Source organism: Mytilus galloprovincialis, chromosome 2 (assembly GCF_965363235.1).
Source record: "Mytilus galloprovincialis chromosome 2, xbMytGall1.hap1.1, whole genome shotgun sequence".
In the NCBI taxonomy this organism is placed as follows: domain Eukaryota; kingdom Metazoa; phylum Mollusca; class Bivalvia; order Mytilida; family Mytilidae; genus Mytilus; species Mytilus galloprovincialis.
In genome coordinates this window covers 21,840,163-21,863,916 of record NC_134839.1, presented here as the reverse complement: position 1 = coordinate 21,863,916, position 23,754 = coordinate 21,840,163, and the positions used below count along the sequence as shown (strand labels likewise).

The 23,754-nt window shown below is 34.1% G+C and overlaps 1 protein-coding gene across 1 annotated transcript in view; it reads right to left on the bottom strand.

Moving 5' to 3' along the window:
- LOC143063119 (E3 ubiquitin-protein ligase DCST1-like) overlaps positions 1-12,984 on the bottom strand; it is a 38,266-nt gene extending 25,282 nt beyond the window's left edge. The window contains exons 1-7 of the mRNA XM_076235086.1: positions 12,930-12,984; positions 8,422-8,811; positions 6,707-6,832; positions 5,944-6,147; positions 4,824-4,963; positions 1,716-1,784; positions 1,104-1,287 (exon numbers count right to left, since the gene is read on the bottom strand). Of these exons, the coding sequence (XP_076091201.1) occupies positions 1,104-1,287; positions 1,716-1,784; positions 4,824-4,963; positions 5,944-6,147; positions 6,707-6,832; positions 8,422-8,811; position 12,930 (1,114 nt within the window). The 5' untranslated portion in view covers positions 12,931-12,984. The remainder of the gene's footprint in view (positions 1-1,103; positions 1,288-1,715; positions 1,785-4,823; positions 4,964-5,943; positions 6,148-6,706; positions 6,833-8,421; positions 8,812-12,929) is intronic.
- Positions 12,985-23,754: the final 10,770 nt, after the last annotated feature.

Here is a 23,754-nt window from a genome sequence, read left to right as displayed (position 1 = left end):
AAGATGGTTTTAACATTCCTCGTGTGTTGTTTTTCCGTTCGTTTGATATGTTTTAGATTTTGATTTTTCCATTTGATAAGGGACTTTCAGGTTTGATTTTTCCATTTGATAAGGGACTTTCAGGTTTGATTTTTCCATTTGATAAGGGACTTTCAGGTTTGATATTTCCATTTGATAAGGGACTTTCAGGTTTGATATTTCCATTTGATAAGGGACTTTCAGGTTTGATTTTTCCATTTGATAAGGGACTTTCAGGTTTGATTTTTCCATTTGATAAGGGACTTTCAGGTTTGATTTTTCCATTTGATAAGGGACTTTCAGGTTTGATATTTCCATTTGATAAGGGACTTTCAGGTTTGATTTTTCCATTTGATAAGGGACTTTCAGGTTTGATATTTCCATTTGATAAGGGACTTTCAGGTTTGATATTTCCATTTGATAAGGGACTTTCAGGTTTGATATTTCCATTTGATAAGGGACTTTCAGGTTTGATTTTTCCATTTGATAAGGGACTTTCAGGTTTGATTTTTCCATTTGATAAGGGACTTTCAGGTTTGATATTTCCATTTGATAAGGGACTTTCAGGTTTGATTTTTCCATTTGATAAGGGACTTTCAGGTTTGATTTTTCCATTTGATAAGGGACTTTCAGGTTTGATATTTCCATTTGATAAGGGACTTTCAGGTTTGATATTTCCATTTGATAAGGGACTTTCAGGTTTGATATTTCCATTTGATAAGGGACTTTCAGGTTTGATATTTCCATTTGATAAGGGACTTTCAGGTTTGATTTTTCCATTTGATAAGGGACTTTCAGGTTTGATTTTTCCATTTGATAAGGGACTTTCAGGTTTGATATTTCCATTTGATAAGGGACTTTCAGGTTTGATATTTCCATTTGATAAGGGACTTTCAGGTTTGATTTTTCCATTTGATAAGGGACTTTCAGGTTTGATATTTCCATTTGATAAGGGACTTTCAGGTTTGAATTTCTTTGGTGTTCTGTATTTTTGTTATTTTACTTTTGTTTCCTTCACATTCAAAACTATTTTTGAGCATTGATTTTTCAACGGCTTTAAAGTAGTTATAACATTCCTAGCTTACTTTCACATTGCAAATCCATCTTGGTCCTAAATTTACGTTCTGTTTGTTTCTCTCGAGAGTCTCTATTTGATGATTTATTTTTTTGATGAATTTTTGACAGTCTATTTCCACGTTTATTTCCAGTTAGTTTGTCAACCTTTGCCGTTTTAGCTTCCATTATAGATGCATCCTCTTGATCTCTTACCTGCATTGTAAATTATGACACCTCTAATATGCTAGCAATAAAGCAAACATACATTCTACAGCGGAAAATTATAATAGAGATCCATGACACCTCTAATAATAGTAATAAAGCAACAATACATTCTACAATGGAAAATTATTATAGAGTAGCATTTTTATAGTGTCCCGCTCTATCAGTTGACACCAGAGATATTATAAGACTTTAAATTATCCTTGTAAGCATGGAATACGATGGATCTTTTTATAGATCAACACTACGGAATACATTTTTGGGGTAGGTTCTATTTGTTATCATGGAGGGAGTGCAAACTATTATTGGTAGTATTTGTGTTGCTCAAGTATTAATTTGCTGTGTAGGATTTTTGTTTTTATTTGCAATCGGTTTTCTATTTCTTGATTAATATCGGAAAAAATATAAGTATACTATACCTCCTTTTTCATTGGTGCAAATGCAGAGTCCACTCGATTTACTACTTTGTTCATGTACATACCTTCTGCCTATAAAATGGACAAAATATCTTGAGTAAAAATATAAATCACAAAGGATTTGTGGGGAAAATTAAAAACGGAAAGTCCCTAATCAAATTGCAATATCAAAAGCTTAAACAAATCAAACGAATGGATAACAACTGCCATATTCCTGACTTAGTACAGGCATTTTCTAATGTAGAAAATGGTGGATTAAACCTGGTTTTATAGCTAGCTAGACCACTCACTTTTATGACATTGCATTAAATTCAATTATATTGACAACGATGTTTTCCCTATTTTGTCTGTTTGTTTAATTCGCGCATCGTTGTCAATATGATGGAGTTTGCTGCCACTGTCATACAAGTGAGAGGTAAAGTATTTAATTAACGACAGAAAACAAATACAACACAATAGAATCATGAACTGTGCGCCACATGAATGTATCAACGCCACGATAAATAATCGATCGATTGACGATTTCGGCATAACGCAATAATTACAGATTATACTTTGATGAAAAATTTAGCAATTACAGTTTCTTTTCATCTAATAAAGTTTTGCAAAAAAAAAAGCGGAAACATCGTTTTCCAATGAGAGTAGATCACACGTTTTTTTCGGCAATTCTGTAGATATACTTTATCAGATATTCAAGTAAATATAAAAGAAATAATAGATATTATTCAGATATTAGATCCAAACAAAGCATCTGGTCCTGATGTGATCAGTCATAAGATGCTAAAGCTGTGTCCAGAAAAGGTAGCAGTTCCACTCCATATTATATTTAATAAATCCTTAAGAGAGGGAATATACCCAACTAGCTGGAAGATAGCAAATCTGATACCCATTTTCAAAAAGGGAGATTCATCCTTGCCATCAAATTATAGACCGATATCCTTAATTAGTTGTGTAGGAAAAGTTATGGAAAGAGTAGTGTTTAAGCACTTATACAATCATTTAAAAGCTAATAAATTAATTTATGAGTATCAATCAGGATTCCTCCCTAAAAATTCAACTGTTCATCAACTCTTAGAAATATATAATTGCATATTAAACTCTTTGGAAAAAAAAGATATAAATTGTTTTGTATTCTGTGACTTCTCTAAAGCTTTTGACAAAGTTTGGCATAGGGGTCTTATATATAAAATGAAAGTTTATGGTGTTGACGGAAACGTATTGAATTGGTTTCAGGATTATCTACACGACAGAAAACAGAGAGTAGTATTAAATAACTCGTCTTCTTCCTTCTGTAATGTCTCAGCTGGTGTCCCCCAGGGATCAGTTCTGGGCCCTCTTCTCTTTGTCTTATATATTAATGATATTGCTGATAAGCTTACTTCACTGTGTCGGCTATTTGCTGACGACACATCATTCAACTATTCTGGTAACGATGGAGAACAGATTAGATCTGTTATTGATCGCGACTTGAAAGAGCTGGATGTTTGGTCTTCTAAATGGCTTATGTCATTCAACCCAGATAAACCCGAAATTATGATTTTTTCAAATATTGAGACTCCAGACCTCAGCTTTTCCTTAAATGGTAAAAATATACCTTTAAGTACATCTCATAAGCACCTGGGAGTTAATTTCAGTAGTGACGCAAAATGGAACAATCATATTGAAAGTATAATTACAAGTGTAAAGAAACACTTAAATGTTTTACGTAAACTTAAATATCGATTATCTCGAAATAATTTAGAAAAACTATACTTAGTTTTTATTAGACCCATTTTCGAATATGCCACGGAAGTGTGGGATAATTGTGGAATAGGCTACTCAAATAAATTAGAAAATTTACAATTGGAGGCCGCAAGAATAGTAACAGGTCTACCAATATTTACAAAAACTGAAACTTTATATTCTGAGGTTGGCTGGGAATCTCTTTTTGAAAGAAGAAGAAGAAGAAAATTACAGATGTTTTATAACATGAACCAAAAGCATGCACCAGAATATCTATGTAATCTTGTACCTCCTTGTGTACAAAGTACAACCAACTACCCGTTGCGAAATGGTCAAGATATTATTGTTCCATTTTGTAGACTTTCCCTTACTACTGAATCGTTTATTCCCTCTACTATACGTGAATGGAATAAACTTGATCCAAAAATTCGCAGTGTCGACTCTATTTCTAAATTTAAGAATGAATTAAAAAACGATAGTCTAGTATGTAAAATTGAAACGTTTTATTTGTACGGCCCAAGGAAATTAAATATTATCTTAACGCAATTGCGATGTTCCGCTTCATCCTTAAACAATGACCTATTTAGAGCTAACATTATAAATGATCCCTCTTGTCATTGTGGGTCCGATATTGAGGATGTCTACCATTACTTTTTCGTTTGCCCAAAATACACATTATGTAGGAAAAACTTATTCGATAACCTTAACTGGCTATCTGAAAACTTTGTTTTAGATACAAAACTATTAATTTGCGGACACTTGGAACTTTCGAACGAACAAAATATTCAAATTTTCAAACATGTTTAGAATTACATAAAAAGGTCAAACAGATTTCTTATGCCTTGATAGAGCGTTATTATTGCTGACACAGGACGTCATCGTTGCCATCAATCCACAAGTCATCGTCACGGAAGTATACGATTTTTCAAACTTTCTTTTTCCTTTTTTACTTTGTCTCCTCTTTGTTCACCTATGAAAGCTAGTATTATATTGTATAAACTGTTTGTTTTATATGCATGTCCATTATATTATACTATTATTGTAACTTTATATTGTATTATGGAGAAGACTTCATAAGTATGATTTACTTGTGTCTAATCCATTTTGCTTTAATTCAGCAAATAAAATATGTTTAAACTAAACTAAATATACTTTATCTATATCTATTATATTGCAAAAACTTCTATTACTAGCCGACTGCCAATTTTACCATATAATCGCAACTGATGGTAGAAAAAGACTTCCTTTAACAAATACGCTTGTTTTCCTTTTCGTTCAGTTTCATTGTTGGTTTAAAAAATATGATAAAGATTTAGGCTCTTACATGTATTTATAATGGAATACCATTTCTGACCTTTCGACTTGTTTTGGTATATTTAATAGTCTCACCTGCCATTGCTTCATTGCATCTTCCAATGGTTTCATCTTGAGTTCCCACTTTGCTCTGGTGTGGTTTGCTGACAACTCAGCCGCGCAGCTTAATGTTCGAGTTATTTCTTTTCCGTTGTCCATGATATTTTGTACTGGACCTAATGAAGAAAAAAAAATGATTTGTCCATATTGGTATAGGTTTGAATTAAAGGCATGATGGTTATACCACAGAAACGTCAGATATCGCATGCTTACTCAAGTATGATGTATTCAGGGTTTTATATTCGAGTTTGGTATAAGCACATAAGTCTTATGGTTGTAAACAATTGATAGCAATGTATTGATTAAATACTAAATTCTTCAATACAGTAATGAGTTTTACACACATATCTGTGATTCAAAATGAGGGTATTATATTGAAAAAGTACGTAAAACGACAGTAAAAGCATATAACATTAAATGTTTGAAGGAAAAAATAAACCAACGATACATACTACGCGCTACAACCGTCTGAACTCACTTAAAAACAAATCTGGGTTACAAACTAAAACAGAATGAAACACATCAACTATAAGAGGAAAAAAAGGGAAGAAAACTGAGTGCAACAAAAACATACGCGAACATTCAAAGAACGAAAAAGTTGATAACAACTGCTTTCATAAAAGAAAATTTTCAAACATTTATATGGTCTCGCTCCATTTGGGTTTCAATGGATTCCTACAGGTTTTTATCGTGGTTTGTGTATCAACAATTAAATTTAAGAGTTTTGATATCTTACTGTTTCTCGGAATTTGGTTACTTTGTCCTATCTTTTAGTTGTATCATTAACAAATGAAAACGTTGAACCGATAGGTTCCCATTAATCTGTAATTCAAGACAAAAAGTTACGGAACAATCGTAAGTAGACCTTTTTGAAAGTTGAATACAGGATATCGATCATGTCTCACAAACATTTTCACCAGGAAAGCACAAATTCTAATCGAGAAAGAAAAACATCAATGTAAATTTCTAAATTTTACAAGAAATACTACATTTTATCTCAAGGACATGAATTGAATTTATAAGGAGTACGCGATACACGGGTTACACTATTGTCGCTTCCGTCCATACTTACAATCATAAAACATAAATAACATACCAGAAATGAGATAAGTTATGGCTATGGCTGAAATATAGGATCTTCCCTCCTTTCCAAAAAATATAGGAATCAGCAGGCAGACGATACAACGGAGCTCAACTGACAGTGCATACCCACATGACACACCCAAGATCAAGAATCCCCCCAGAAAATGTCGTGTCTGTTCTTCAAGCTGCATGGGCACAATCAAAGCAAAATAAAGACCTAAAAAGCAAAGAAAATACACGTGTAAACAATATAAAACATATGCAACTGTTACAGTATGTTTCGGAATGATATCAGAGACGCTCTGTTAATTTGCTTATACTTACCAGGTGTTGCTGGGTTAAACTTGACAACGGTACTTTAACTTCCTTGTGTTTTATCCAAGTTATACAAACTTGACAACGGTACTTTAACTTCCCTGTGTTTTATCCAAGTTAAGCAAACTTGACAACGGTACTTTAACTTCCCTGTGTTTTTTCATGGCGCTGGTTTTTTGTTTTATTCATTTTCGACTATTGATTTTAAATGTCATAAGGAATATGGCAGTTGTTATCAAATATTTTGTTTATATGTATGTAAGCGTTTGTTTTGTGGCACCTCAGTCTTTCTGTTGTTCCTTTCTTTCCCTCTTGTGGTTTATGTGTTTCCCTCGGTTGTGGTTTATAAACTTGATTTGTTTTCTCTCAATCAATTTGTGACTTTTTAACAGTGGTATACTACTGTTGCCTTTATACATTGGCAATCAAACCACGTCTCCTTATATTTGATAAAGTCTTACCATATGCTAACAGAAAACCAAACGGAAATCCTAGTGCTGTTTTGATAGGGGTGTATGAATCTGATGGTCCAGTGAAGAAGCTATAGCAATGTTTCCCAAAGAATCTACAAATTCCATCAGGACACCCTGCAGAATAATTCATTTTTTTTTTTTAAATAGGTGAATACAAAATACAATCAAGATAAAATAATGTTAAAACAAATAAATAAATTAATTAATTGTAAGAACTATCATATAATCATACATACTTAATTTTTCATATTTTTTTTCTTCTTATTTTATCTTAATCATTAATTTTATTTTTTATTCGATTATCTCGATTTCTTAAATCATTGATTTTTTATTGCAAAGTAGAGTGAACTAGATTGGACGTAGTCGAATAGCAATTTTAAAATTTGTGTTAACCCTAAGCTACATGTATTAAAATATAAGTCAAAATTGAAATGTTTGTATTGTCATTTTAATCTTCAAAATAGATTCGTGACATATTGAAATTTGGTGACTATGTTGAGCGCATCTATGATATTCAATCGAACTAGAGATAAAGGATACAACAGATACAGTTAAGTCTGCCTCATATCTTGACTTACATATAGAAATTGACAATGAGGGTCAGTTGAAAACAAAGCTGTACGACAAAAAAGATGATTTCAGCTTCCCAATTGTAAACTCTCCATTTCTATTTCGCAACATTCCAGTAGCGCCTGCATACAGAGTGTGTATCATCCAATTGATACGATATTCCCAGGCTTGTATTTCCTATCATGATTTCTTGATAGAGAGTTAATGCTCATAAGTCATTAAGAAAATTATTAAACAAAAAGTTCCAAATGGTGAAGGTGAAATCATCCCTACGTAAATTTTACAAGAAATACTACATTTTATCTCAAGTACATGGATTGAATTTATAACGAGTACGCGATACACGGGTTACACTATTGTCGCTTCCGTCCATACTTACAATCATAAAACATAAATAACATACCAGAAATGAGATAAGTTATGGCTATGGCTGAAATATAGGATCTTCCCTCCTTTCCAAAAAATATAGGAATCAGCAGGCAGACGATACATCGGAGCTTAACTGACAGTGCATACCCACATGACACACCTAAGATCAAGAAGCCATCACGAGTTGGTCGACCGTTATGGAATATCCATTTCACAGATGATATCAGATATATATATGTTCCTAACTACAATCGTAACAAAAATCCCGTTCCCTTTCCACGAATGTGACCTACCGAATTAGACTATTTACCGGGTGTGTAATAACATGAGCAACACGATGGGTGCCACATGTGGAGCAGGATCTGCTAAACATTCCGGAGCACCTGATATCACCCCAGGTTTTTGGTGGTGTTCGTGTTTCTTAGTCTTAAGTCTTCTATGTTATGTTTTGTGTACTATTATTTTTCTGTTTGTCTTTTTCTTTTTTAGCCATGGTGTTGTCGGTTTCTTGTCGATCTATGAGTTTGAATGTCACTATGGTATCTTTCGCCCTTCTTCGAACATAATATACAATAAGCATGGAAAATTAACATTCATGAATAATAACATAAAGGGTGGTTTCCAAATTGCATTTAAAATCAACCTTTCGGATTCTTATGAACAAAATTTGAAATTAATAGTATAAAACAGAGTCAACAAAAGAAAGCAAAGATTTTGAATTTTTTTGTATATATATGCATTGCAAATATAAGAATTCAGCTTACCCAAACATTGATTTTCCTTTTTAGGTTTATTCCTGAATTTAATACCCTCTCCTAACAAAGCATCGCCTTCACCATCTCCATCCGGTTTCTTCTTTTGGTCATTTCCGCTTTCACTGTCACTGTCGGAATTACTTCGTGTCAAGTGTGCATCATTGATTTCAACAAAAACACTGTCATCTGAAGTTTGGTCAACACTGTCATGTGAATTTTGGTCAACACTGTCATCTGAATTTTGGTCAGGATTGTAACCTGAAGTTTGGTCACCACTGTCACCCGAAGTTTGGTCAACACTGTCATCAGAAGTTTGCTCAACACCGTAGTTTGAATTATTGTCGTTTACGTGCATCTGAGAAACTCTGTATCGGAAACCTCTGTTGTCATAAGCATACACTGTAAATAATAATTAACTGACAATAACATATTGAATATGTACAAGCTAAACTTAGACGAAGAGACCATTTCAAATCAAACGCCAAGCTGTGTTTATTTGTTGGCCCCCCCCCCCTTCCAATGCAAGTCTTAATGATAAGGCAATTACAATTCAAAATGTTTCGTAGGACTAATAAAAATGGACAGTTCAAATTTGGGAAGCTGAAATCACAGCTTTTGTCGTAAAGTTTTGTTCTAACGCATATAAACAAACACCCTCAAATCCTCTTGTATTTTAACGCCTTTCTAATTGATTAAAACATCTTCTGGTATCTAAAACTAGTATTACTGATATTTTACTCATTTAACTCAAAAAGTAGCACATGAAGGTATATTTTTTATTACATATTTGATTAAATCAGGCCAAAAATAGCCTATATGGCAATTTTTATAAAACTGTAAATACGGGATCAAAACTGTATCAGTGTCAAATATATACAATGTTGTTTTACATCTAAAAGAGCGCACCGAATTTAATGATTATAACTCCTTTGCAGTACAATATCACGGGTGTCATTCGGTTTATCGAGAGAAATGATCGTGAAAGAATATCTAACGGCGGTCAAGTATTGAGAGACGATCGTGAAAGTTCTGGTAACGGATCGTGAAAGACATTTAATGTACATTCTAGTTCAGAATATTTGAAAAAATCGCTTAATTTTCAAAACGCGGAAAAAATCCGAACAAAAAAATATGTCTGTCAAAATGGTTTAACTTCCTCAACATAACTGTGAAAGAAGATAAAGAAAATATGAAGTACTTTTTGAAAAAACGCAAAAGGCGCAATGCGTGTCTATGAAATTAATTGCAAATAACACGCTTTTTGTACCTATAATGGTCATATTTCAGAATATCATGATATATTTGAAATTTGTTCTTTGGTGTATCTGATAGTACAGTGAAATTAAAGAATGTTCTTCCCTTAAAAGCGTTAATTTGTTTATGAAAACCTTGAATTTGTTGAATTTCCATCAAACTTGATCGTGAAAGATCAGGCTACGTATTATTTTGATCGTGAAAGAAAATGCGTGACCAGACTTAATACTAGTAATCAAAAATCAGTATTTCTTTTACCATTTGATAAACCTGCAACTGGTTGAAGCCTGTAACTATTTTGATAAGGATGAACATTAAAGCTATTATTTTTTTTTCTATTCAACACTTTACCTCGAAAGTTAAAAATAAACAACAACTAAAAACGTGTCTAAATAAGTGTGAAAGATTCAGCTCTGTGAATCGGTCTAGTGCAATTCAGGCAGACCGACACTATTTATCCAATAATAAGGATATGCAACGTTTAAACCAAAATGTTATCCATCAAACAAAAAATTACAGCAAAAACGGCATCTTTCATGTGTAATTTGAGATTGAACGATAACCAACATTTTGTGCAACAATACTTTCTTAAGTTCTTTATATACAACTCAGATGTGGATTGCTTTAACTATATACTACAGACTGTAGAATACCAGATCGCAAATGCTGTAATGCTTTACTTATGATAGTATATTTGTTTATAACGTCTATAATATCAAGGGTTTTACTAGAAGTGTCAAATGCGCTTAAGATTGTCATTGGTTCATAAAAAGAGGTCAAGGTCAGATGAACCATGCCATACAGATCTCTACAAATATCCCGTACACCAAATAAATGTGTTCCGATCCTTACAGTGCCTTAGAAACTGACAAATGTAAAAGTTATGCTTGGCCAATTAATTCGGAACATAAGGTCAAAAGTATATGAACCCTGACCGACAGCCAGACATAGACATCTTACTATCATTCAATATATCAATTGACATCACCATTGTCATATATGAAACATGCAGATAGACATGTATACCATACACGAAATACCTTGGCGCTATAAGCATTAAGGTATATAACCAAAAGGACAAACAACATAAAACAAACATTGTCGAATGATGCATGATAATGAGTTCGATGTCAGTTGAAACCTTGCAGAAGTCGAAAATGTACACCTTACAATCATAACAACAACACTGGATTGTTTTTTTTTGCGTTTTGTCACCCATTGTCTTTTATTATTGCCGTATTGTTATTTCTTTTTCTTTTCATTTTCTGAAAATATTAATACTTTGAAATGATTAAACCTATTGAGGATGTTGACCTATCTAGCTTTTCTTTTCTCAATACCAATAACAAATATTAATTATCATATAATTGAAGAATAATTTGAACGTCTTCGTAGCATCAGATCTTTCACGATCCTTTTCACGATCTTCAAAAATGCGGTACGTCATCTTTCACGATCCGAAAAATCAATTTTGTGTAAATAGTTCTTTATTTACCAAGTTTCAGATTATATTTATACAAAATAACTATGAGAACCATTTGATTAATTCAAATAGAATGCCCTTACTCGGATAAAAGTAGTTTATCTAGTCGAATTTGTGAAAAAATCGTGTTTGTTTACATTTTTTATGTCATTGAAATGTCGAGAAGCAATCTGCCTTTTGTTGTTTTGTAAAAACTATGTACTTTTGAAATTGGATATTCTCACATACTGATCATAATGTTAAACCATTTTGACAGACAGTTTTATTTTGTCGTAAATTTGTCTGTGTAATTAATTAAATTAGAATATTTACTGATCTTTCACATGTCCTCTCGATTAAATGTCTTTCACGATCCGTTACCAGAACTTTCACGATCGTCTCTCAATACTTGACCGCCGTAAGATATTCTTTCACGATCATTTCTCTCGATAAACCGAATGACACCCGTGAATATACGTTCATCCCGAGAAGTTAACCGTGTTTCTCAAACCGTTTTTGCTCAATCACCATGGACATTCAATCTTAAATTTTGCAGATTTTTTTTGTTCTAAAGCTCTCTGGTTGTTTCTGTGCTTATAATATACTGGGCTTTCCAATGTGTGGCTTTGAGCGTTCATAATGAGGGTAATCCTGAAATAAAGCCTAGGAAGATAATATACTGGGCTTTCCAATGTGTGGCTTTGAGCGTTCATAATGAGGGTAATCCTGAAATAAAGCTTAGGAAGATAATATACTGGGCTTTCCAATGTGTGGCTTTGAGCGTTCATAATGAGGGTAATCCTGAAATAAAGCTTAGGAAGATAATATACTGGGCTTTCCAATGTGTGGCTTTGAGCGTTCATAATGAGGGTAATCCTGAAATAAAGCTTAGGAAGATAATATACTGGGCTTTCCAATGTGTGGCTTTGGGCGTTCATAATGAGGGTAATCCTGAAATAAAGCTTAGGAAGATAATATACTGGGCTTTCCAATGTGTGGCTTTGAGCGTTCATAATGAGGGTGATCCTGAAATAAAGCTTAGGAAGCATGCGGCTTTGAGCGTTCATGATGAGGGTAATCCTGAAATAAAGCTTAGGAAGCATGCAATTTATAAAGTGTTGTTTTAATTTTTTTCTCAAAATGCCTTCCGTCGCGTCCACCATTTTAATTAATAACTGATGTACGATATATATAAGAAGATGCATGGATGTGGAAACATACTTGTCTCAAGTACGACTCGACTATTTGCACTCCTTTATACAAAGTAAATAACTTTTAAAAGTTCCGAATAGTACTTTAAAACTATACCAGTTGAGAGATAAACAAATTTACAGCGGCAAATACCCACCCGAAAACATAGAATTGTTTCCCGATAACTCACAACAATTTATAAAATGGAATTCTATAGCTAAAAACTCACTGGAGTAGTAGTGTACTACTTTATATGCTTTACAGCAGGTACGAGACATTTCGTATAAAGAAATGTCATGTAGAAAATAACAGAAAAAGATATGAAAATGAAAATGTCAGATATACATTAATGAAATAAGATAAATAAAATAGAACCAGTTGCAGACAACACATTTATTTCCCACATTTTGTTGTGCAGGCTTTAATTTTCACATTGTCTTGAGCAGGCCAGAATATTAATTTCCAAAATTCTCGTGCCGAAACGAAATAACCGGCTAGCATTGAGATTAAAATTCCTCCCATTTTACTTTTTAGTTGTTTCACATTGAACAAAAGCCAAAAAAACAAATTATCGTGTCTACATTCTGAAAGAATGATATTCTATACTTACTGATTTTTCGTTTGTATGTCGAATACGCCTAAATTTGCAACGATGACGTCATTTCATTTATGACGTCATTTATCAAAATGACGTCATAAGATTGATGCAATCAACTGTGAATCATGAATCATGATTCTTTATCCAATCGACCTTCGAATCGCCATTGAATTATATATAGTCAAATTGAAAATAAGTAAATGATGTCAGGGCGGGACTAAAAATCAATATTAGTAGATCTTATACGCAGAAACGCACTGTTTAGAACGACAACGAAGGTGTACGGTTATCCCTACTTTTCTTTATTTTTCAGATAATTTCTGAACCCTCTTGCTGCCGGAGTGACACATGTGTCCACACCAACTGTGCCGGAGGGACACATATGTCCATGTTTTAATTTATGCAAGCTTCTTATCATTACTGCACCTCTTTCCCATAAAAGATCGAAGATTAAACAGGGTAATATGTTTCTACAATAGTTACCAAATGGAACGGTCATTACATGGCATGACGTCATATATCGAATGACGTCGGTTTTGGACATGCAACGCCACAAACGTCGAGCTGTCGTATTTTCTGGCACACGAAATGCAACCTTGAAAAATAACTGGCAGCAAGAGAGTTAAGACTTCTCATATTTTATTTCAAAATTATATCATTAATTCAAGTTGTCTTTCCATTCACATAACATTGCCTTTTCCGCGTATTATCCTGGAACGTCCAGTGACAAATATTTCATTGTTATTTAGACGAGAAAAATAACAACAAATCTGAAGTTTGGCTGGGATGGAGGGCAAAATTTGTACTGACAGTGGAAAATGAGGACATTCAGGATAGGGGAAGACATTTTGCTTTATAACTAGACACATACTGACCCCCTGCATACTGATCCTTCAATGAGTTTTGTATAGGTTACTTCAACATGCAAAGCGTGGCATTTCAATTGATGTGGGTGTGTCTTTATGTATTCACTATCGACCAATAATAGATCAAAATGTGAACTAATTTTCACGGTGATGTTATGATAAAACCTTTGTCCGTCGTCAACATGTCGGAGCTTCAAAAAAGATTAACCAAAATTTTGTGAAACTTTTGTGAATTGTTCGTGTCTATTGATGAATGCTCACTTTCGATTTTTATAAATCTTAGATCTCACTTTTCCGAGTTATGGGATTTTATTTTAAAATAGGGGGTCCAGTTTTCGGACAATACCTAATAAAATCTTTGAGCAGTTTTCATATAACTTTAGTGACTTATTTATTTCTATTCAGATAAGGCAGCAACCGTTTGATTTTCTGGAGGGGGGGGGGGAGGGGGGGCTATGGTTTATTTTTCTGGACAATTTTTTTTTTCGCCTGCGAGTCGAAAACAATTTTTTTCTTTCAATTTTAGCATTACATATAGTGGCAGCTGAGGGTGAAACAAACAATTTTTTTTTTCTCAGAATCAAAAACAAATAATTTTTTTCTCCAAAAACTGGAAACAAACTTTTTTTTCCAAAAAAAACCATAGACCCCCCCCCCCCCCCCCGAAAATCAAATTGTTGCTGCCTAAGCACCCTCAACGGAGTTAGGGTGACATATTGTTATTCTACGTTTATTTTTTTCTTATTATTTTTCTTCCACTTTTTTTGTCCAGCTTATATTTTGGAATTGGATATGTTAACCAGCATGTGCAGATTTGCAAACAGGGTATGGCATAAACATGATGGCTGCCATTTCCATGGAAACTGATAAAATGTGAAAAAAATTGCAAATTCTAAATCTTTCATTATAAGACCTAACTGGATGAAACTTTATGGTAATGATCCTTGGTATGCCTAGATGTTGTGACAATTCTAGGGAATTCCAAAATGGCCGCCATTGACATGGAAACAGGGCGAAAGTTTAAAATTGGCCCTATGGGAAAACACATTAAAGCTGCATTTTCTGCAAGAATATCAGATTAAACCTTCTATAACTTAATGGATATGTAACATGGCATGTCCCAAAGTGGAACCTGTTTTTGGAATTTTGGAAATGGTACTCGTTACCATGGAAATAGCGAAAATTTCTAAAATTTCGAAATGCTCCAAAATTGAAGAAACTTTACAACAATGTTAATAAACATCTGTAGATGCGGACTTTGACTTTGAAATTTTCAAAATGGCTGCCGCTCACCTGGCAATGGGGGAAGGGTGCCATCCGTTATTGCTAGCAATTACAAATCTAATTTGTTTTATACATTTCTGATATGACATTGACAAACAAGGGAGTTTTTCTTGTTGAAAAGATGACGGGCTTATCATGCGCTCATGGCGCAGCTCTTTAATTTTATTGGTATTCATTTTTTGTTATCAGTAAATTAAAACCATAGTACTAAATATTATTATTATATATATATAGACATTCACGGTACTACAATCTATGGATAGCTTTAGAATTTAGAATTGCACAGGGTTGTTTTTTTTCAGGTTAAGGGAGGGTTTGCGCTTTCAAACATGTTTTTTTTTTAATAAATAATACCTTTAGTGTTCTCACTTAAATTGATTTATAATTTTTTCATGTTGGCGTCTTTTATAACCAACTATACGGTATGGATTTTTCATTGTTGAAGGCCGTACCATTGCCTATAATAGCTTTCGTCCACTTCATTTATACGTTATTGGATAGTTGCCCATCTTCCTTTTTCACGAAAATAGAAAATACTTGAAAATACAATGTGTCACTCTGATGTGAAAACCCACAATCAGTTCTGGTCCTATACCCACTTCTCCAAAACCCCTAATCAATATCTTTTCAATAAATATATGCCATTGTGCACCACATATTTCTTTTTTATCTGAATTATGTTTGGGTTCACTTAACAAATTGTGGACTTGGTGCCCTATGTGTATTTGCAAATTCTCCTTTACCCCTTAATACGAAAATTCTTAGATTACTGAAATTTTCTCAGAATCTCATATATAATGCCATTGTGAACACTGCCAATCGAACATATAGACATTAATATCTTTCTTCTAACACAATCAATGTAGTTGGTCTATTGATAAAGGTATCTTAGAAACAAACCTAGTACCATTGGCCAATCAGCCATGAATTAATGAATGCTCATTTCATACACCAAATATGTTACCTATTGAATAATTTGCTTACAATATCTGAGAAAATGGTGTACCAACGAAAACTAGACATTGACCAATTAACAATGAAAATAAGGTTAAGTTCAGATGCTTCCTACCAAACAGCCAAGTACACCATGCAATCATATTCATACACCAAATCCAGTTAACCTATTGCATGTACTTATGGATATGAAAATCTTATTACTGTCGAAATCATGAAATGAGGTCAAGGTTAGGTAAACCCTGACTAACAGACTAGTAGACATTATCCTTTCACTTATAATAGTCTAGTCTGTCTACAGAATCAATCTAAACAAATTGCAACAGAAAAGATTTTTTATATATCATATGAGATTATCATAGCACATTACCGTTAAAAAAGTCTAACAAAATCGTACGGTCGGAAATCGGTGAAAATTGAAAATAAAAATATCGGTGATGTGCCTGCCGATTAATGTCAGAAATGGTCCGCCATATTGACAAAGGGAGAAGACTCTTACATATGTGAATTTATAGAAACCAACTGAGAAGCGGATATCACTGAAAGAATCGCTTACATAAATTTATATTATTATAAAAGTATGCTGGTAAGTGTTTTTTTAACATACACTTATGTTTTACGTGTATTTACATATTCAAAAATGCGTCAAGCAATGAATACACCTTATCGCTATTCCCGGCTGACCCGTCCGCTTGAACTTTTGACGTCAACAACAATCACTTTTCCATTGTGGCGTCAGACATTTTGTTTTATGACGTCAAAATTTTACGGGAACCTGTGTGATTTCCAGCAATGGCGGACAAATAGCGATAAGGTGTATTAGACATACGAAAGTTCTTGACGCAGGTCAAACGACAAAGATCACTATATTTTTGTTATTTCAAAGAAAATAAATAAAATCAACTACCTTTACATAAAATCAATTAAATTTAAACTAATAAAGTCCCAAATATAGCAATAAAAATAATTTAAAGGGACGTAGTAAGACTCGTCCCTAACGAAAACAAAAAAGTATGGAACGCCAAATTAACAAAAATGGACAGTAAAAATTGCAATTTTGTCGATTTTGAACTAATTACTATAGCCAAAGCATTTATTCTTATCTTCTATTGCATTTTCTTCAAGTAAATAATTTTAAATAATTGTTTCCTTCCTTTTTTAATGAATTATTGTCGAAAATAACTATTTTGTAATTTTATTTCAGCTTTCACTTGACGAAACCTATGTCCGATTTAGCATCATGATTTTATTGGAGCTAACCACAGTCACTGTGCTAATTGTTAAGCACACGGATAATTTCTAAATCAGGTACTATATTATATTTTTCTGCATTGCCTATTTTATTGAAAATATTTTATCACAGTCGAGTCAAAAATATTTGATTGTGTATCTTGTTCTATCAAAAGTCAATTGAAACCAAATTCAAAATGAATGGTCAACTAAACAAATGTACGGAATAGGTTACAATAAACCACAATCGAAAATTTCCAAGAATGGGAATTTTAACATAGTATACTTTTTTTAATGCTTTACAATAAAATTGTACTTAAGTTCAAGATGCTCGTTTCTGTGTGTACTTCGTATAGTTTGTCTTGTTTGTCTTAATGTCCTTTTCGTTTTCTCGGACGCAATTTAAGCCTATTGATTCAACTTTTCTTGTCACCCTTTTTGGCACTTTTCAAATGATTCATTATCTTCAGTAGTGCTAGAATCCATAAGATGTTGAGAAATGGACAAATGAATTACAGTGTATAGACACACTAAAAAAGAAACATCACACGGACAAGAAAACATTATTCATTAAGAGTCGATGTTGTTTATTCTTGTTGTTCTGAATAATATTTTAATGTGTTTTGATATGTTATATGACATATACTATAATGATTAAATATGTAACAACAAATGATTTGTGTACTATTTTTTTTCAGCTACATCTATACTATGGAGAAATGTATTGTGTGCCTAAAAGATGACCACCCAACAACACTGATCAAATTGCGTCAAAAAGGTTGTCTTGGAATCATCAAAGCTAGCCAGGAAAGAGGAGACTGTTTGTCCGCATTAGAGGGTAATTTTGTCCATCAACTCTGCAGGAAAACATATACCAATCCAAATGACATAAAGAAATACAAAAAAGAAAAACTTGTTCAAACAAATACTCCAAAATTACGATCAAAGTCCCATTTTGATTTTAAACATCATTGTTTATTCTGTGGAAATGAAGCAACAGACTCCAAAAAAAAAGACAAAAATGTATTTCAGGTTCGAACTGGTGATTTTGAGAGTCGCATACAAGATGCTTGTGATCTTCGGAATGATGATTGGGCAGCCGAGGTTCGCGGCATACTGGAGAGCGTAAGCGACCTCCATGCAGCGGATGCTGTTTATCATCAGGCATGTAGTGTAAACTTCCGCACGTGCAAAAACACTCCTGTATTCCGTTCTCCCATATCACCAGACGCAAAGCCTGAAAACAAAAGAGGAAGGCCAGCTTTGCAAGAAGACGGCTTCTACAAAACAGTCGACTTCCTTAAACATCATGACGACGAACAGATTTCCATATCAGATCTTGTTGAAAAAATGGACGAGATGTGTGATGGGAATGCTTATAGTCAGATGTATTTAAAGAAAAGATTGAAGCAACATTTTGGAGACGAAATCATTATTACAGACATACCAGGTAGAAAAAGTGTTGTAACTTTACGTGAAACCGTAACTTGTATTCTTCAGGACTATTACCAGAGACCAAGCAATTTAAATCCAGATGACGAAAAGAGAGCTTTGATCAGAGCAGCTGCCAAACTGATAAAAAGCGACATCCGATCTGTAGATACCACAAAGTCTATCTATCCAACTCCAGCCAACATCGCATCAGTTGATAATAATCTATCATACTTACCCGAAAGCCTGCTGTTATTTCTTTCTAACATATTTTCTGAGATAGACCCATCGGTGAAAATAGCTTCCATAGGACAAGCAGTAATGCAAGCCTCGAGACCTCGAGCACTTATAACACCGCTTCAACTCGGTCTAGGAGTACAGGTGCATCACAACTTCGCTTCACGATTTCTTGTGTCCACATTGAACAGCTTAGGATTTTGTTCCTCATACTATGAAGTCCAGAAGTTTGAATCAAGTGCTGCAGCTGTACAAGGAGTTGATCTTCCAGGCGATATAAGCAACAGCTTTGTACAATTTGTAGCAGATAACGTTGACCACAACACAAGAACGATAGATGGCCTCAACACTTTTCATGGCATGGGCATAATAGCTGGAATTACGCCTGGTACGAAGAGAACACAACCCATTCCTAGAATAGCTTTTTCTACTGATGAAATAAAGGCATTAGCAAAGATAGAGATCAAATATTACAAACCTCAATCAGATCGTATGGCTGAATTAAGTTATGCTGAGTTGAAAAACCTAAACACACTGGATAAGACTTTCCGTCTTGACCTGCTGTCGGTTATTATTTGGCCTTTAAAGTATCCAAAACCAATGTGGTCTGGCTTCATGCAGATGGTTCAGACGGGAGACTACCCAGGAAAATCATCAGTTTCATTCCTACCTATGATAGATTTGAATGCTTCGGACATGACATGTATTTATTCTACATTGAACTTCGTCGCCAACCAAGCAAAGCGTTATGACATAACAGCGATCTTGACTTTTGATCAACCTCTGTATTGGAAAGCCTTATCAATTGTTGAAAACGAAAATCCAGGAAGCACCTTGAAGTCTATGGTTTTACGATTAGGACCATTCCACACAGAGATGAGCTTCCTTGGCTCAATAGGGAATCTTATGAGTAATACTGGTTTGAAAGAGATGTTAGAACTCATATACGCTCCGAATGCCGTCACGCATATCCTTAGCGGAAAAGCTGTAGCTAGAGCGTTTAGAGGTCACATGTTGGTGGATACAGCACTTTATTGTTTGTTGATTGCAGATATATTTAATATTGACGTATCTAAACTTTTGGAAGAACCCAATTCAACCCTTGAAACAACTGAAATGAAGGAAATTGATGAATTATATTCTCAATTATCCTCAAGAGAGCTGTCAGCTTCAGAAGCGGGTGAATCAGATGTCTTGAAAAACCTAGAAGTAACGGTCCATAGAAAACAGGAAATTTTAAAGCGAAGTCGTACAGCAAAGTTGTGGCTGCAGTATTCAGAAATGGTCCAGGTTTTAAGACAATTTATCAAAGCAGAGAGAACCGGTAACTGGCCTCTTCATTTGCAAAGCATCCAAGAAATGTTGCCTTTTTTGGCAGCATCTGGACATAATCTGTACACGAAAACAGCATACGTCTACTTAATGACAATGCAATCTTTAGACGAAGACCATCCTGATGTTTATGCTAGTTTCATCAATGGGAATCATGTCATCAGACGCAGCAATAGGTACTGGGCTGGAATATCTTCAGATTTATTTATAGAGCAAGTTCTAATGAGAAGTGTGAAAACAGCGGGTGGATTAACGAGAGGACGAGGAATGACTGAAAGCCAGCGTTCACTTTGGCTTATGTCCATGCCAGCATGTGCTGAGATCAATCAAGCTATGCAGGATTTGTCCGGAGTAGGATACTTTTCTAGTGAACAACACAAAGACGAAACACATGCAAGACAAAAGAAGGACACTAATGACATTCAAACTCTTCTCACGTTCTTGAAAAGTCGTAATCCATTCATTGATTCAGAGGTAGACCGTTCACTACGAAACATTGAGACAGGAGTAGTAGCTGATAAAACCGTGAATGTGGATGATGCCAAAAAGGTTGGGACTTCCATTCTACAAGAACTAGTAGGAAAGAATATAGCTGACCACACGTTTAGGAGAAAGAAACAAGCCATTACGCTAGGCAACAAAGTTCAGGCAAAACTTGACGGCGAACCTCTTAGAATCGATTTACAGCTCCTTTTTCAGAGATGCACCACTGCGGCACATGGTATTTTCGAAGATATTTCAGAGATATTTCAATTTGAATTATGTGGAGTTCCTTCGTCAATATTTGAAACCACTGGCCTTCCAAGAGAGCCTCAAAAATCAACCCTTGCCGAATATATGTGGAATTTGATTGGACTTAAACCAAAAGCACCAACTGAAACCCACTTTGTACTTGATGGTGGTTCTCTTATACACCGTTTGCCATGGGCAAAAGGAGCTACAGTTGACACCATATGTATGACTTACGTCAATTATGTTAAAAATCACTATACAGATGCAACTGTTGTGTTTGACGGATATCCATCAGTTCCAACTACAAAAGACGTAACTCATTTCAGACGTACTAAAGGAATCCTATCTCCAAAAGTCAATTTTAACAATGACACACCAATCAAAACAAAAAAAGACGAATTTCTTTCAAATTCAAAAAATAAACAGCACTTTATCAATACCCTTGGAGAAAAACTTAAAGACGGACATGTTCAAGTTATCCATGCAGTAGATGATGCTGATCTCAAGATGGTGCTTACAGCAATAGAAAAGTCGAAACAACATACAACTACCGTCATAGGAGAGGACACTGACCTCCTCATACTGCTCTGTTATCATTCAAAAGATGCCATAAACAAGATTTACTTCAAATCAGAAGCCAAGCAAAACACTCACAAAATAAAGATTTGGGACATAACAGAGACAAGGAGAAAAATTGGACCACTTGTTTGCAATATTTTGCCATTCATACACGCCTTTAGCGGATGCGACACAACATCTCGTATTTTTGGTCAAGGCAAGGGCACTGTTTTCAAGAAAATAAGTACTAACATTAAATTACAAGATCATGCAGCTGTCTTTTGCCAGGAGTCCAATGTTGAGAGCATTCATAAAGCAGGTGAACAAATATTTGTTGCATTATATGGAGGGTTACTAGATGTTGAAACATTAGATATGCTGCGTTACAGAATATTTGCCTCAAAAGTTTGCGTTGGAAATATATATGTACAAGTGCACACTCTCCCACCAACATCTGATGCTGCTAAGCTACATTGCATAAGGGTTTATCATCAAACGCAAGTTTGGATTGGGAAAGGTGATAAATTAGATCCAAAGGACTGGGGTTGGCATGTTGAGGACAATAAATTGCTTCCAATTAGAGCATTACTACTACCGGCTCCCGAAAAGCTTCTTAGGATAATTAGATGTAATTGCAAATTGAATTGTGACACAAAACGATGCTCATGTCGTAAACACGGAATAGACTGTTCCCCAGCATGTGGGGAATGTCGTGGAATGAATTGTTCCAATACAAGTAACATTACAGAAGCCGATGAACTTGACGATAGGTGAATGCATCAATATGCATGTACATTGCAGAGACATTTAACCATACATTAGGGAGACTTATATCAAAATTGTCTGGTTTTTTTTGTTAATTTGAAACAAAATCAAATATTTTCAATGATAGATTTTTCAGAAACTGTATTTACCATTCTTATACTTTTTGATGATAACGAAAGTAACCAAGTTAAAACAAAGTAAACAATTATTGAACAGTTTGGGCAATTTATAATATTAAATTTAATGTCTTTACTATAAAGCTGCCTTCAAAGTAAAACGTTTGAAAACAGCCATATATGAATCTCAAATATATCGATTTTTTTGCATTTTTTCGTGATTTTATCATTAAAAGGGATAATTCTACCAATAAGTTCTTACTCTGGATTGTAAATTTTACTTCGGAAATGTTCTTTGTAGTTGTTTTAGTCATCTTAATTCGTTTTTGACATTTGTCTGGCTAACATAGTGCTAAAATTTCGATTTTTTAAATTTTTTCACAATTTTCATCGATTTTTTGTTAAAATTAATGTTTTTAGCCCAAAAATGGGGATTTCCGATCGTACGATTTTTCTAGACTTTTAATATATGATTGCGTCATGCTTTGGTATTACAAAACTGTTGAAACCATTTCTGTTGCAATTTGTTTAGATTTATGCATTATTTGCCGTAGACAGACTAGACTATAAGTGAGAAATGTATGTGATAAATACTATAGTAATTGTAGGCAGCAGATGGACCACGAAAATGAGATCAATGCCATTACACAAATCATTTCCATACAAAATATTCAGGTCCTCTATCTTCTTAAATATGAAGCTTTATATTTTTTATTGCCAGACTTTTATAGCCAACTATACAGTAAAAGTTTGCTCATTGTTGCAGGCCTTAACACACTGACCTATAATTGCTTCAATCCATGTCCTTATAACTCTGTTGGAAAGTTCTCATTGGAATCATACCACATCTACCTAATATGAGAAAGTATAATGTCAAATAGTCAGTGCACAACTTATATCTTTGTGCAATCTTTGGGCAAAATGTACCCTATTCCCAGTCTATGAAACCATTTTGAATCTCTGCAACCATGCCAAAAGTAAACCATGAATAACATATACTTATAACAGCTACCTGATAATTGTAATATTATTATGTTTCAATTGTCATTAACTACAATTGCATCATCGCCCCCTAATGTGACCTACCAAGTTAAACACGAGCAACACAACAGGTGCCACACATGGAGCAGGATTTGCTTACCTTTAAGAACACATGAGATTTCAGTAAAGTAGTCTCACATAAGGTCATTACAAACCCTTTTATAATTGGAGGGAAAACAGTTCACACTTATTATCTAACTTGTGTACATCAGGTATGAATAGCTAGTAATTGTCTAGTATTATATCAGATTTAAAAGTTACACTTCTTACTATCCAGTTACACAATTCACA